General features: G+C 41.0%; 1 protein-coding gene across 13 annotated transcripts in view; it reads right to left on the reverse strand.

Annotated features, from left to right (window-relative positions):
• Window positions 1-16,631, reverse strand: part of foxp1b (forkhead box P1b) — a 155,696-nt gene that overhangs the window by 49,126 nt on the left and 89,939 nt on the right. For all 13 annotated transcript variants that reach the window (XM_032512523.1, XM_032512520.1, XM_032512522.1 and 10 more), the window contains one exon: window positions 1,709-1,843. In XM_032512523.1, coding sequence (XP_032368414.1) covers window positions 1,709-1,843 — 135 coding nt within the window. The remainder of the gene's footprint in view (window positions 1-1,708; window positions 1,844-16,631) is intronic.

Here is a 16,631-nt window from a genome sequence, read left to right on the forward strand (position 1 = left end):
AGAGAGAGAGAGAGAGAGAGAGAGAGAGAGACGGTGCAAGAAAAGAGAGAAAATAAGAAAAAAAACTCACCACCAAAAAAAAACATGAGTGACAAATGTTTGTAATACATCCTCACACTGATGTCTATGTATGAACACTTGGCTTTAAACTATGTATGTGTATGTGATTGAAGTGTGTTTAATTAGCAGAATATGTAATTCCGAGATAAACACACACCTGTGGCTTTTTCATAATGGTAGTTTCAAGCCGGCAAAATGTAACACACAACATTAGGGAGCAGGCGATTTACAGTGTTAGTTAGATACTACAGCAAGCCTGTGCTCTCTTCACAAGAACCGGGCAGGAGAGGAGAGGGGAGAGGAAGCGGGGGAAAGGGCCCGACTCTCTTTTCAATAGCTGAGTGACAGCTTGGCCAAGCTCTGTGTATACATTAATAAATTAGAATTTTAATTCTGTCTTTGTCTGCTAGAGATGGTCTAGTACTTCACTATGTATCAACAACTGGCTGTACGCTGGAATCTGCCGTTGTGGTCCCCTCTGTTGACCTCTGCAGCACAATTCCCTGCCAGGCTGGGGAAACAGTTTAGTTTGATCCTTTCAACTTATTTGAATCCTGACAAATATGCACACAACTGAAAGGTCATCACAGTCATATTTCATCCTCTGGAGCTATTCCGAAGACATCTGCACAACAAAGAGGCTTTTTCACAACCTGACATTAGACCTAGCTGCTACAATAGCTCATTAAAAAGGGCCCCCAACGGGATAGTAAGGGTATTACATATTATATTTATACACACATAGAGAACAAGGCCTCCGTATTAATTACCAAATATGCCCTGAAGTCATTTGCAATTTCACACTGACACAAACAACAGCTCCCTGTTCAAACAGAGATATACATCGCTGAGGCAGCTGATCTGAAATTAACGTAAATATTGCATCAGATATGCAGCGTCGTTCATATAACAAGCAGAACGAGATGAAAAAAAATGTTTTTGCATCACAAAGGCATTCCATATAACTGTCCTACCATCTTAATACTTCTCCCAACCCTCACACTTCCCCACCCCTTGCTTGCCTCTCTCTACTTCACCTCCAAGCCTTCCCCATGGATATAAATATATTCACGATTATTTTTGGTCAATACTGAAATCACAATAATTTAACATGATTACGTGTTGACTTCTGGAATGATGTTGCAATTATTGAACTTAAAAACCAGTGAGAAGAGTTAAATAAGTCAACAGTGAAAAAACAAATTCAACTGTGAACTTTGCCTTAATATTTTTCCTATTTAAACTTCTTATTTTCATTCAGAACACGATTATTCTGTTTTTGTGATCACTGGGAGACGTAATCATCATGCACAGCAGCCTTAACTAAAATGACTCTGGATGAGCTCATGTGATCTAAACTGGCCATACAGCGGCTTTTCTAACATTCTGGCATATGTGCTGCTAAATCACACATAATGCGTGAGCATTTATAACTGCAAATGTTGCACTGCCAAATTTAATTTCCTGTTTGTGAATCTAGCCTGGTGCTGTGTGCTTTTCTTGCACACTGTGTTCTAGTAAGAGTTGCACAAGTTCACTTCATTGTTTTTTTTATTTGATCAACCACAAAGTCAAATAACCGAGCCACCTGATAATCACGAGTAAATAAATAAGAGATTGTCTGAGAATGACAACACATTTACAGTACCTGTAGGCTTTGCTGCTTGTCGTTGGCTTTAGGGGATTTGCGGCCAGTGTTTTGTTGAGACTGCAGATGCTGTGAGTGGGACTGCTGCTGTTGGTGTTGCTGCTGGAGGAGTATCTGCCGAGCCACTTGGAGAGCCTAATAAAGAAAAAAACATGAAAATATTGCTTTTTTAAACAGTCCAATAGAAATGCTAAGTAGACTTGCCAAAAGTCTCTTGAGGACACTTTATTGCCTATTATCAGAGCAGATGTATCCCCTTAGAACAATATTCCCTTGGCCTTCTGATAGATAACAAACAAACATTACAGACAAGTATTTTCATACTCTCCCATTCAGAGTCATATATCTAAGGCTGGCATAATTGATCCCTCCACAAACAATAATCAGATGTCAAAACAAATTCACAGACAGAGGGAAGACAAAGATATCAAGTGCAGCAAGAAGACATATTTCTCCATTGATAAGTTGCACTTACAGCAAATGCAAGTGGTCAAAGACACTATCAGCGCTTTTGATCCTCCTTTAGCTCAGTCAAACTCCCCAAATAAAAGGCTTTGTGGCTGCTTCAAATATCTGTTAAAGGACACGGCCTTCTCAGTGGAAAACAAAATACAGTGCAGTCACATGTTTATTGCTCCAGCTACTCCCTATTCCCTTACGATAAATAATCAAACATGCCATCCAGAGCAAACAAAGCTGGAGAGAGCTGGGGGAAAAAAACACAGTGGTCTTGAAAACGGTCAGCGATACCAAGAAAAGCAAGCGTTGTGTTCCCACAGTGAGCCGGCCAGCCTCACACCTCCACCAGTAAACCATCTGGGTAAATAACTGGCCTCATTCTTTCCATGTTCCTTAGACGATTGCTCCCACAATCAAACAAACAGTCAGGGCATATCCAAGCTCATCTCACAGACGGACAATCCAAAACTTCTCCAGTCAATTATTTGAGAAGTTCAGAAATTGTAAAAGTACATGGTGGAATGTTTAACAAGAAGTTAGTTAGAGAGAAAGAGGGAAAGAGACAGATTGTGAGAGAGAGGGAGAGAGAGAGAGAACACAAAAAAGGAAAAAAGTTAGAGAGACGTGTGAAAAAGTGAGTGAAACCTGTGAAAGACTGTGTGAACGCCAGATATCTACAGGGAAAGAGCAAATAGGAAGCTCTGTGGACGGATGAAAAGATAGAGATAACTTTGAGAATTGGTCTTATTGCTGGTAAAGTCTGACAATACTTTAAGACAGAAAGGCGGGAGACGGTTAGGGGTTGGAGCGAACAGCTGTATGATGGTCTGGGGGGGGGGGTGTATATGTGTTGACTCTCCCAAACACACGGCTGTCGGATGACATCATGAGGCATAAATATGACCACAGGCTGCAAAGAGGCCACACTCCTGGCATTTCACCATGCTTAACACATACATTGTCTTTCTCTCTGTCTGTCTCTGAGCTCTCGTGTAAAGATAAATGACTCTAGAGCAACATATCTCATCCTTTGCTTTGAAATTTGTGGGGAACCCCCCCAGAAGCAAGTACACTCATAAAGAAAGTGTACAAATTGAAACTAAGAATGTGAACAAGTCTGCCTCCCACATGATGCCAATATTTATATCTTAGGCATTTAGCTTTAGCTCCACAGCAACCCATTTGTACTACTACCTACTTACTTACTTACTACTTACGTACTTGTAAACTGAACTGATAAGTGAAGGAATTGGAAAACTACTACAACTGTCTTTTATGTGTTATTTTTAGACAAACAGACACACATTTGAAAATGCTAATTATTATTGAAAGTCGTTGGCATTCAAAAACTTCTATTTTTATTTAGGTCTTTAATTAATTGATGAAACCAATATCATCAGTTAATTAAAGGTTATTAAATGTGTTGTCATTCTAACATTTTATTGGGAAACAACTCACTTTAATTTCCACTCACAGTGAAAATAATATAAGAATAAACTTAAAAATAAAAGGTCAGCATCAAATCACAGCAGCAAAGTTACCAGCTTTAAAAACAATATCTATACCAGTAATAGCATTTATGTGAGATAGTGTTATTATTTTAAATTAGTAGGTCTTATATTGTACAAGGATCCATGCCGTGTTTTTTTAGCCACTACAACACGATAAACTGAATAAGAGAACGTGAATGACTAAAACAGTGAAACGCTGATAATGTATAAGGAAATTCAAGAGACTAAAGACAAGAGACAAGAGACGCCCAGGGCGTGGTATTACGGGCACACTGAAGAGTAAACAAAGTTGACTGTTTTCTTTTCCCCTGTTACTGATGACACATGCAGAGAAATGTGTGTGTGGCATGTGTGTCTGGGTTTACAACCGAGGGTGTTGGAACAAAGAGAGTTGAGTCAACAGGATATGATAGGAAATTCATACAGTAATGGATGAAGAGACACATTTCTGGGAAGTCTTCCTTCACTGTCATCACAGATCAGTTACCACATGTTAGATACAGAAATTGTGATACTGCAAATGGTGTGCACTTTTTGATATTAATGAAAGTCCGTTACATTCAAGCCATTGCCAACTGAGTTGCTACAAAGCTAATTAAGCTCCACACTCTCTCTGTCTTTCTCAGTACGGCTATGTTCAGAAGACTGTGTCGTCCGGCTCGCGGAAACTCAAGTTAAGGAATATACCTCTTCTGAAGAGTCCATCCTGTATTTTTAATCCTTCTTGTCCTCCCCTGTTCCTAGCAACTACGTAGGGGAGGGGTGTGGGCGGAGAGCGATCACGGAAAGCTTGTATCGTGGGGATGTGTCGATAGTTTTGTTGTCATTATTATAACTCCTTATGGGGGCGACAGAAACTACTCACTAGAGCTTTAACAAGTACATTCATATTCTAATATTGATATTCTGATAAAAACAAAGGGCAAATAATTAATAATTAAATTATAAATCTCATCATTATCAAAGTGTGCAGAGTATTAATCATGCAATCAAACGCAGGTAGCGGCTGAGTTTGACCTAAGTACTGTCTTTGTATACTTTATTTGGGAACAATAAGAAAGCGGAATAACCATGGGATAATTGTGACTGCATTAAAGCGGAGGGGTAACATAACAATTTGAACAACTGGCAAGGTCATACTCGAGGGTGTATAGTGTTTTGTAAAGTGTGATACATATTTTTCATGTTATGTCTGTCAGTGTCTGATGTGTGGACTATTTGTTTGGATCATATGTCTGATGTCTTGTCAAAGTGCCTGGTGACTCTGCCGCCAACCCAACTGCCTCACGGGGACAAGAAAGTTATCTACTACTACTACTATTGATGGCATTTTGCAACATTGCATTACACATATAATGCTATTCATTTCAACAGCTTCGTTAATTTATTATTACAATTAAAGTAAGGGCGATAATTATGTAATCATGCACTGGAAAATATAGTCAATGATCTTCTTGACAAAGGCAAATTTCCTGAAATCACATTGCTGCCTGACAGCACATGCCTTTGCTGTCTTAATAGCTTTACTTTTGAAAGCCAAAGATTCAACACGAGTAAAAGACTGCTGGTGGGACAGAAAATAATGAGACGAAAAAGGCGAGCAGGCTAAGAACCTGTGTAGGGAGTTCGTTTAGGAATGCTGCTGTCATGTTTGTATTTTCAAAAGGCCACTGGAGCTGGCCGGCCTTTGAGAGGCCCAATGCAGGGCTAAAATAACCTATTGTGAACTGTCACCGCTAAGTTTACACAGCATCCACTCCTCCATATCAGAGCTCTCCCCCTCCTCCACCTCCTCCTCTTCTGGAATATATCTTCTTTTGATCTTCCACTCAAAAGGTACTGGACGCTTGATAGTCATGCAAGTGTAAGAGCTGCTCCAGACAAATGTGATAAACTGGAAACTGATGACAGGCACAACAGGGCCTCTGAAGCACAGAGAAAGTGGGGAGACAGCATGTTGCCTAGGTGATATAATAGTCTCAAACCAAGACAGTTGAGGATAAAGTGATCAGTAAAATATGTTCAGGCCAGATAATGATAACCACAGAAGGTTGCCCCTACAACTATAGCGCACCGAAAATGGTCAATTGGACCGACTTTTCATAATATATTGTATACTTCTTTAATGTATAAATAGTAAGAAGTTTACTTAAAAATAACAATTACCTAAACAAGCAGGATTTGTGATATGCTGTGCATTGACACATACATTGGTTATGTGTGTAGGTCCTAACATCTTACATGTAAGCATACAAGACTAAAGCAGTCACATTATAATCGCAAACGGAGGTTGTTCCAAAGGCAAGCTTGTTAGCTTGTAACACAACTGCAGTGATAGATGCCTACAGTACGTTCACACATCATATTCAGTGTTTGTGAATGCATGCACACACACAAACGCACACAAACACACACACACACTAACACAATGGAGGGAGTGAACCCTCCAGGTGCTTTTGATTAGAAAACACCCTCCAGCACATGACAAAGGCTTTATCAGCAACAAAGCTGGTGCAATTTGGTATCCTTGTCATTTTCAGTCCTCTTTTATATTCCCATTTCAAATGCGTTTAAAGTTCACACCCTCTTCCCCCTGTTAACGCAACTTCCTCAATAAACAACAGGCGTTGTTTTTTTATCTGCATCTACTTTCACACCATATTAGTGAATAGAGGCAGAATCGTCTCTTATGTCCCTGGGCTATCACGCTGTGATAAGGGAACTGCTAAGTACTGGATGTCTTTATGTGCAGTCTGCACATGTGGATTATTTACAGGCTTTGGGGTTTCCTGCTGCTAAAGCCAGCTCTGGGTGTCTTGCAAATCCCAGCTCAGAGCATTGCCACACAGTCAAGTCTGCTCTCTGCTGAATCCCTCACTGCACCTTTTCCTACTACGATAAAAAAAAAAACTGTTTTTTTTTTTAAATATTTCTCACTTTAATGTCATTAAAATGCAACTTTACTGACCCACAGTATCAATCAAAACAATATCAAATATAATTGCATATAAAGGAAGAAGTGTGAAGGTTCACAGAGCACTCAGATCCCATTTTCTAAATGACAGCCACAAAGAAAGGGAATGTGATAAAAGCTCCAGAGAAAATAGAGATGATGTGGGTAAATGTGGAGGGGGGGGGATCGTTCAGGGTGTTCCCATTGGGAGTCAGACAGTGAGAAACGGACCAGCGTTGTTTGTTCAGGCCCATCAACAGAGAGACCTCTTTAGTTCTATAAATGTCCGGCTCCTCTTGCCACAGCTGGGGAAGACCTCGAACGTGAAATGGTTTCAAGCGGATTGCTCCTAATTACTAGAAGATGTGCAAGCAGGTGTAACCGGATCCCTGCGGCCACTCAGAGAAAGGGAGCAAGAATGAGATGATCTGTTTGTGTGTTTCTGCACTTGTGTGTGTGTGGGGGTTTCTGTGTGTGCTTCAGTGTATTTACTCAGTGACCACGTTTTGCCAGGCTTTATTAGTCAGGACAGTGTGGCTCAGAGACAGCCAGCAACAACACAAGTAATAGGTTAGCTCTTAATGTAGTCCGGCTCAGAAGACAACTGGCCCCCTGGTCCCACCCTGCAGCCTCTGTGGGACTTTGATACCAGCGGCCTAAATGTCAAGGTTATCTGCTTGATTGCACGTTTCAACTCACCTGACCTTCATCACTTCTGCTGTTTCCTTTTCAAAGACTAGGCCCTCTGCTCCTCAGTGGTAACAAAGCCAAGAGGCCGTGTTCTTCCCTCACCAGCTTCTCCTCAAAAGTTGCTACCACGTTGAGCTAACAAAACGTCCTTCCACAGGCAGCCCAGGAAAGCAAAGTTATCCAACCATTTCATAAATTATATGGTCTATTGTAGCCAGTGGCGATAAAATCAAAAAAGCTGGTTCCATATTCATAATACCAGATAGCAGATATGGTGTTAGGAGTGTTGACTATGCCAACATATAGTAATGGAATTCACTTGTCATTTTAATTGAAATGCATATCTTTTTTTTCTTTTGGCGGGGAGTGATTTCAAACATGTAAGCGGATAAGCAGCAAGGATAGTCTATTTACATTAATTGCATTTTTACTTTCTCTTTTCCTCAGTGATATAGACGTTTATCTGCAATGCAAAGCAGGGGAAGTCTGGTTTCCCACTAAGTATATAATTAATGCCATTTCCAAAAAGCCACTCCACATGGAAAACAGGCCCTGATGCTCAAACCTTGTGCATTACAGGGCCCTCGCAACAACACTCGCCAGTCTGTGTTTAGATTTCCAAACTAATTCATGTAGAATACATAAATAAATCAACGTGTTATACCCACTTCAAACCATTAGATTCCCTTCCTTCGCTGCACTCTTCAACTAATCTATTAATATTTATGACAACACTAAACATTTCAAATATCCACGTTTAAACAATAAGGCTGTGCGTGCACTTACATAAGACAAAATCTGACTTCAATAAAAAGCCCATTTTGTTTGTCCAACACACCTGCCCATGCAACCCCCCCCCCCCCCCCCCCCCCCCCCCCCCCCCCCCCCCCCTCTCTCTCCCTATAAAAGATCATGCAGAGCCCTGACAAATGCATTTTTGGAGAAAAAAAATGATTGTTAAAAATACAAGACGAAAGCAAAGTTATTAACTGTGAGTGGATATAGAAGAGAGGGGGCTGTGAAGCAGGACTGATGACGGAGGGAGTGAAGTGAAAAGAGAGGGGTGTGGAGGGCACAGACAGATGGGAAGAAGAGAATAAGAATGTGATGAGAAGAGAGAGGTAAAAGAAAGATGGAAAGAGGGGTAAAGAGGAGAATAGCAGAGGGGAGGCAGAGGTTGCAGGGGATGCAGAGCGGAGGGTAAACAGTGCCCCAACCAGGCGGTTAGTTTGGAGCCTGGTACAGAAAAGTGTTGACACCCCCCCCCCTCCCAACCGGCCGAGGTCAGCTCAGCTATGCAGGCCTGACAGCTTCCGTTTGCTGTGTGCTCGCCGTTTGTTTGGATTCCCCTGCCTTGCTTAGCCAGCAGCTTAACAACAGATGGCTAAAGAAGACCTCTATTCAGAGTGGTCTGGATCAGAAAATCACACCAAGGAAAGTACACAGGCTGCAGACAAAATACACAGACACAACACGAGCACACACACACACATGCAAATGACATGGATTGTCAGAGTTGCACATGCTGCAAATGGGTGAACTGCAAATATGGTTTTGCATGCTGCAAACAGTAATTTTATTTGCCCACCAAAATGCATGCAAAACACAGTGACGAGACACGCGACATGCAATTGAGCACATACAGATGCAATGTGTTGTCTGATTACACCAAACAACTTCACGGGATGATTAAATAGCTGAGCGGATCTGAGTGAAAGCATTTCTGTCCCCCGCCATTATTAAACGAATGCTGTGTTTATTACAGCGGTGTAAACTCATAAACACCCTCCCAGAGTACAAGAGGAGCTGTCAACTAAATATTGTTTCTCTCATGAGTCGCTCTTCCACCTCAATTACGCCTTTCAACTTCATAGGCTCAGTATGATAAAGTGGCAGTAAAAATCATTCACATTAATACACCATTGTGCATCTGCTGCTAAAGGTAATTAAAGAAGTAAATGACTCATAAGAATAGACATATTAGCTGCAAAATGGAAGGCAACTGGGCTGCCTCATGAAAATATGTACCATTAAGATACTGCATTTTCATATTGGGGTAATCAGCTCCACTAGCCTGATGCTGATTTAATCCACTCCAGTGGAAAGTCTATCAGCGCACAGCCGCGTGTCACTGTCTACCCGCCAAGAGCCAGGCATTCTACTTCGGCATTGCCCGTGAATGGCTCTACTAAAGGAGGGAGGTCACACACAGGCAAATCAGTCGGAGCAGCAGTAAGCGCTTAGGTGTCATTTAGAGGCAGATGGAGAGAAAGACAAAAAAAGTATATGAGTGAGACGAGGATAAAATGAGCTAGAAAGAGAAGAAGAAAAAAAGCACAGATGATCTGGGAACAATGCATCGGGCAGATCTCAGCAGCCCCTCTCGCCCTGACCTTAGCTTTTGTTCTGAGCATATGATGCCTCAGGACGCCCACCACTGAATACAGCAGTAATATCTGCCAAGTTGATAAAGTGTGAGGAAAAGAGCAGAGGCATGCCAACTGTGCTGGGTACTTAGATGGACTGTTAGAAAACACGCGCTCCTACCAATTGCCTCTTTGTTGGAAGTGTTGCATCACTTTGCAGGGGGGAGTGTTGTGCTTGGGAAAATGGGCGCTTCCAAAAACCCAGCGTGAGACCTAGAATACTGTGAGCAGATTTTATCATGCGTGAATGATATTGTTTAGAATGGGAAGCTCTATCTGCCCTGGTCTCATAGACGGAGGACTCAACATTATTGATACACTCGAGACTTCTGGGATACGACCAGTAAAACCCACTAAATCTCCCAATTTAGTTGTGGTGAATATAGATGAATGTAGTCGACACACAGCTATAGAATAATGCTTGAGGAAGGGGAAGAGTGATCAGACAGTTGGCACAGTCATGGAGTGTCACAGTGCTTGGGGCCTGAACTGATGGCCTGTGTGATCAGCTGACCACTCTTCAGCCTCTGCACCACAGGGTGTGTTGATTAACTCAGTGTGGATGCAAAAGTAACTCATCTAGATGAATAATCCCCCAAATCAGTACAACAGACAACAAGCGTGACACTGCCTAAAGCTAATTTTGACTGTTCCCTTGAAGATAGACTATAAATGACATCTGCCCAAAGAACAAACAAGTATTATTTTAAGTATCATGCGGATTTCACAAAAAACACTAAAATCTCTCTTCTTGAAGTAAACAGATTTTCTGTTTTCATTGAACAAACACACCGTAGCCTTTATGGTAAGGCTTTCTCAAGTTTTCGATTGTACATCTTTTCCCACTGATGCTCGCTGCCTTGAACTGTCCTGACCTGAGACCTAAGACATCATGAGCTGCTGAGAGAGAATTCCCAGTGTGTGTGTGTGTGTGTGTGTGTGTGTGTACGTGGAGCAAAAGTTCCTCTGAAGGAGAGGATTTTCTATAAATCACAGGCCAGTCCAATTGGCTATGGATTGAGTTGCAGTGGGGAGAGACAGCTCCCTGGGAATAGCAGTGTCTCTGTTGAAGTCATTCCAAGATGGGTAATATGATCCTATGCAGCCAGGAATAAAGACAGGGAAGAGAAAAAGGACGGGGGAATCTGATTGCTTCGGCCATAAAGAGGAGTAATCTCCAGCAGGGTCAGACACATCACCTGTCACACTGGACTGCAATGTATTATAGTCTCACAGGCAGATGATGTGACACATGGTGGACTTCACTTTTTTGATGGTTGAAGGATTGATTCTTTTCTTAGGCAAGGATTTCTAAATCTTTATCGACATAGTAGGAAGGTGTGCAAGCTGTATGGGAAAACAAGGGATTGCCACTTGTGTGCCAATATGTTAATCTAGAGCCATAAAAAACTATCTAGAATTACGTTTAATAATCTGCTTATTATTGTGTAATTGTACTGTGGAAAGCATGTGAAGTTACAAAAACAGGGTTTTCTGACCACCGGGACATTTGTAATGTATGCAAACGCAATCAAGAAGGGACAAGAGCCTATGAACTAATGACGTCACCCAACAGGACCACCTGACTGTTCCTTGGGCAACAAGTAAACCAGCAATGATAGTTACTGAAGAATTCCCCAGCAATAAACTGTATGTCTCCGCAAGATAAGCTTAAACAACTGACAAACAAAAAAATTCAGTGGAGCATCCTCCTCTCACTCAAAATGTAACCATATTTGAGCTTGTTTTCTTGGTAAATGTTTAGATGAAAACGTGATGACACCTGTTTTACATTACGTGTATCAACATTACTGTGTGAATGCTGATTCAGCAGCATTTCAGCAACAAAAAACATTAAAATATCAAAATGTTCAGCTCTTCAAGCACATGATGGGACTTCAACTTTTTTCTGTTATTTATACTTTTAAAAATATTAAGCATTTTACATTTTAAGTTAATTGAACAATCTTCAAATCCTCTTCAGGCTTCTTCCTTTTTGAAATGCTACTCCTCTTACATACTTTAAACTTTAAACTGTTCACAAAACCTTTAGCTATTAGAACTGTAATAATATTCAGCTTCATGATATCTTTTACAGATTTTGTGGTATCACTGTTTAAGTCAAGTGCTTCATTCTGGCTTTTTCTGTGCTTATAATGGAGTATTGCTGACATAGAACGGGTGATGACATCCTTACATTGGAAAGCCTTGGAAAATCATCTTAAAACCTCTATAACTTGTTCTCACACCCACAATATTTACGTGCCATACACAATTTATACGTCAAAACTTAGTCACAGCTTTTCAGAAAAATATCCCTCATTTTATACATTTTTGGTGTTATTTAACATTTCATTGAAAGTTATACTAATTCAAACCATTCCCACTTTTCCAACTATTCTCACTGCTTTACTTTTTTACACATTAAAGCTAGCAAGTTAGTTTAGCTTTAGCAATTTAGCTCTTCAGCATTCACAACTATTACCTGCAGGAAATACATTTTCTAGTTTAATACAACAACCCAAAACATGGAAAAACAGGTTTGAATTTTGCAGCGAGAATGTACATGGCTGCCATGGAAACGTTGGCAGCAACTTTATCCCCCCAAAACTGTTTATAGTTACACAACCACCTAAAGCTGCAACCAATTTACACTTAATTTGGAAACATGTACCTGTTGCTGAAAAATCAACAGAAATGCTGCAATCTGCACTAAATCTTTGGCAGGTTTTTGTCCAGTAAACTTGCTTATTAATGAACCTGACAATCACATGTCAATGGTGAAGCCCAGTCGAGAAGTAGTTCACCCTAATTTGTAACAAAACAATAGGCAAATGATCAGAACTGAGAATCTGAAAATCAATCTGAAACAAATGTAATTAGATTAAGCAAGAGCTTGGAATTTCTAAACATTTGATGCCTTTCTAGGTTCAGAGGGCAACACCATCAGTGTAACTTACTGTATACCTATTTAATGAGACAATCATAGTTTTACGTTTCCTGTAGCTTTAAGGCAATAACCAATTTCTTTTTAAAGAAGTCTATCAACACAGTTCACAATTCTGAGTGTTTATGGTCCAACAAGTCACGAAAAAAGTCATTTGAGTATAAGCACTTTTCTAAACCACCTCAAGCTTAGTTAAGATGCGGAGTGCAGTGTGGTGACAGAATTGGCCGCCCTCAATCTGCCTGAGCCACCTTCAGCTTTAGGTGCTGAGACCTGCAGGTTGCAGGCTTCAATAAATGTCGCAGGAGAAGATGATCACAGAGCAAATTAAGTTATGCACTAAGCTTGTAGGGCTTACATAAACATGTGATGGAAATATTAAACAACGACAAACTGAGGGAATTAGACAGAGGGAAAAAACTACAATTGAAAAAAACAGGTCCTGATGCAAGTGGGAAACCATTTGAATTAGTGCAACTGGGTGAATAATTTGTCCAGATGTTGAATTTTCATTGATGACTGAACATTGCATATTTACAATAAATCTCCATCCCCCTGTTTTTCAGAGAAACACATTTAGTAGCGGATGGTGTGTGAATAAGAGGTAAAAGTAAAATGCAGGTGGCAGAAGTAGCCCAAACAACAAGCACTGCAGGAACCAAGGGCATGTGGGCTATAGAGCTGCTAGGGTGGTGGGCGGGGGGATGACAGACTGCTGTTCAACTCCATTAGCTGCTATGTGAGAGGGGTGCATCTAGCAGCACACGACCTGTGAAGAATCTTAGATCTCACTCTATCTTGGAATGGGGATTGCCGCATTAATTCTAGGAAACTGTAATCTCTCAAGCAAATCAAATTACTCTCATTAAGCGCAAGAAGAAAACTGCCTCTGTAATAAGTATGTATAAAAAGTATTTATTACCAATAATCACCTCTTTAATATGGGCTAGCTTACAACGGCTTTTATTTTTGCTGATTAAGTTTAAAAATGGGGAAACAAGGAAGGGCACATGCTCACGGACACATATACATGGCTTACAAACACACACACACACACACACACACACACACACACACACACACACACACACAAATACACACACACACCTCATGGAGTTTATGAGACTGGTTGATACAGTGATTAAAGGGGAGGGTAGAGGGACACAGTGCTTGAGGGCCTTGGAGAGGACATGCCTCACCTAGTCATAAAAACACACCTCTGTCTTTAAGCCAGCACCAGAACTGCTCTCAGTGGGTTCACTTGGAGGTGAATTGCTAAAGAATTTATATGCAAAGTAGCACATGTCATCACCCAGACAGTGTGCTTGCACACGTAGCGTTGCATTGTAACTTGGCACACGCTCACTGACCGCTACATATTTGTGGCGGTCTGTGAGGTTGAAGGCCTGACCCAGGGCAGCCACTCTCTGAACAATGTTATTTCTGACATACACACAGCTGCTACACACTTCAGTTTCATTCATTTGCATACTTTTTGTACCAACAAGCCAACTATTCCACAAACAACTCAACAGTACGTTAATGCTATGCATGTATGGTTTCCAAACAGTAAATAAAGCTAAACAACATCGTGGCATAATGACTCTGGTGGGAGGGGAAGTCTGTGTTCTTCTTTCAGGATATGATATCATTCGACAGAGCACAGGCTACCAACTATAATTGCCATGCCGGTAAATGGAAGAGACACAGATGTCCTCCAACCCTGTTTCTAGTATTTGATTCTTTATTCACACACCCAATTAATTACATCTAAAAAAAAAAAAAGAAGCTAAACGACAGTTAGCAAAACCACATCAAAATGGGTGATGAAAAATGATTTGGCTCTACCAAATCAATTAGGACTAAGGGTCAGTGGGTCATTCATTTACTGGTTCAGCATAATTACCTGTTTTTCTTTCCCTCATTTACTTCTTTATTCATCTGGGACACTGATGTCCCTGCAAACCGAAAGAACACACTTTTTGTGATTATTCAAATTAAACATCAATTCCTGAGAGAAAAGGCCAACAGACTACAATGCACCAAAGCTAATATGCTCCAAAAACAAACTCCCCTGAAGCAAAATGAGGGAATTCTATTAGATCTCAGCCTACATACTGCAAATGTCTATTTGACTCGCCCAATCAGGTAATGAATACATATATACAGAATCAAATTAGAAATCACAATTTGATCTTATGAATTATAATGAAAATATGCTGAACCGCCTGTACCTATGCTTCCATCTGATAGGAGTGCTTGGCAAGAGGACAGGTTACAGCAGTACTGTTGCCCTGTGGCTACAAATCACTGCTGGCGCTCCTTTAACCGTCTATCAAAGAGGCCGCATCCCCTCTTGTCTGTCCCATCTGCTGGCTCATAGTGAGTAGAAGGATCAGACGTTCCTCCCTTCTCTGGAGAAAGCTCTAAAGACATTGATAAACTGCATTGCTCCTATATAAAGTAAAAGGTGTCGGCCTTTTAACAGACAGAAGCATTTATCGCGTTTAACACATAAAAGCAGACTTGGTTAGTACGCCTGCAGAATATCACATTAGCACTTTGTAAACATCCACCCGTAAAGATAATTATTTTGATTGCAAAATTCTTGTGAGGCTTTTCCCTTCCCCTCCTAAACATCTGGTTAAAATATGGGTCTGTCTTCCTGGCTCCCGCTCAGGTGGTTAAAACAGACTGAACACATACACATATTAATAGTGTGGTGGGAACTTTCCTTTTTTTCCTCCACTCTAGTTTACAATTATTACTTTTTTTCCCCCCACTTGGTGGCGAGTCAGCGAAAAAGCACGAGCTGTGGCTCCCCACATCGCACCTGCCAGGAAGTGATCCTTTTCTCTCCAGCCAGAGAGGCTGCTGGGATACGCCAGGGCATGCAGCTGTAGCGTGAGCATTTAGCTCGATGCTCCTACAGGCAGGGCATGTAGAGGTACCGAGGCACACACGGTACTCTTTCATTCATGACCTATAAAGCAAGCAAAGACTTGGAACTAATCCAAACCACATATTTTTAAGGATTTAGGAAATTAACCATTTAAAAAAACATTTGCTCATATTCAACATTGATTGATCTTATTTTGTTGCATGTGTTCTTGGTTGTGTAGTGAGCCAGACTGACGAGAAGAGGCCTTAAAGGTAGAACAGAGTACAAGCGACTGTGATAATTGACCAAGATGCTGCTACCACTCAGTCCCAGTTCTCTCACCTCCAAATCCCAGTGGCCCCGTTTTCAATTTAACACAGGACTTTCACTCATTGCAGGGCTAAGGCACATCTTTGACACTTTTACATTAAAAACACAGCTTTCTGCTGATTAAAAACCTTCCCTCTGCCTCTCTCGTTCTCCCGCTGTATGGCGAGATGTAATGTGAGAGGGGTCTCCATTTCCTGTCCCTCCTCCCAAATCAACCACAAATAACTCACAGCCTCCTGCACCTATCTTGATTTCACTCCAGAAGATAAGGACACCATTTATTGTTTTCATTGAGCTTGAGTGCTAAGACAGAGAGCCCTGAATGCTATCATATCGAGATAAATACACCACAAATCGCTAATTCAATCCGTCTTCGATGCCGCTGATGTTTTGAAGAGAGGGGGATATCAAAAGATCACACTGTGAAACCCGAGTCTGGTGGTGCGATACCGACTAGAGACCTTATCAAATTGAGAAGAAAAGCTAACTGCAACTTGAGTCAGAATTCCCTTTGGAGAGGAAGAGAGCTGGTACAATATGGCTGTGTATTAAATATGGAATGTGCTATTATTTGCGTCTTGCATAGCTATGATATTAATGGATTTAAAAGAGAATGCACTAAATATGTATCACAATTTGGGCTGGTACAGGTTCATGACACAAAGGAGAAGTGAAAATGAATTTGCTAGATGCATCGGTGTGTGTGTGTGTGTGTGTGTGTGTGTG

This window comes from Etheostoma spectabile, chromosome 4 (genome assembly GCF_008692095.1).
Source record: "Etheostoma spectabile isolate EspeVRDwgs_2016 chromosome 4, UIUC_Espe_1.0, whole genome shotgun sequence".
Taxonomy (NCBI): Eukaryota; Metazoa; Chordata; class Actinopteri; order Perciformes; family Percidae; genus Etheostoma; species Etheostoma spectabile.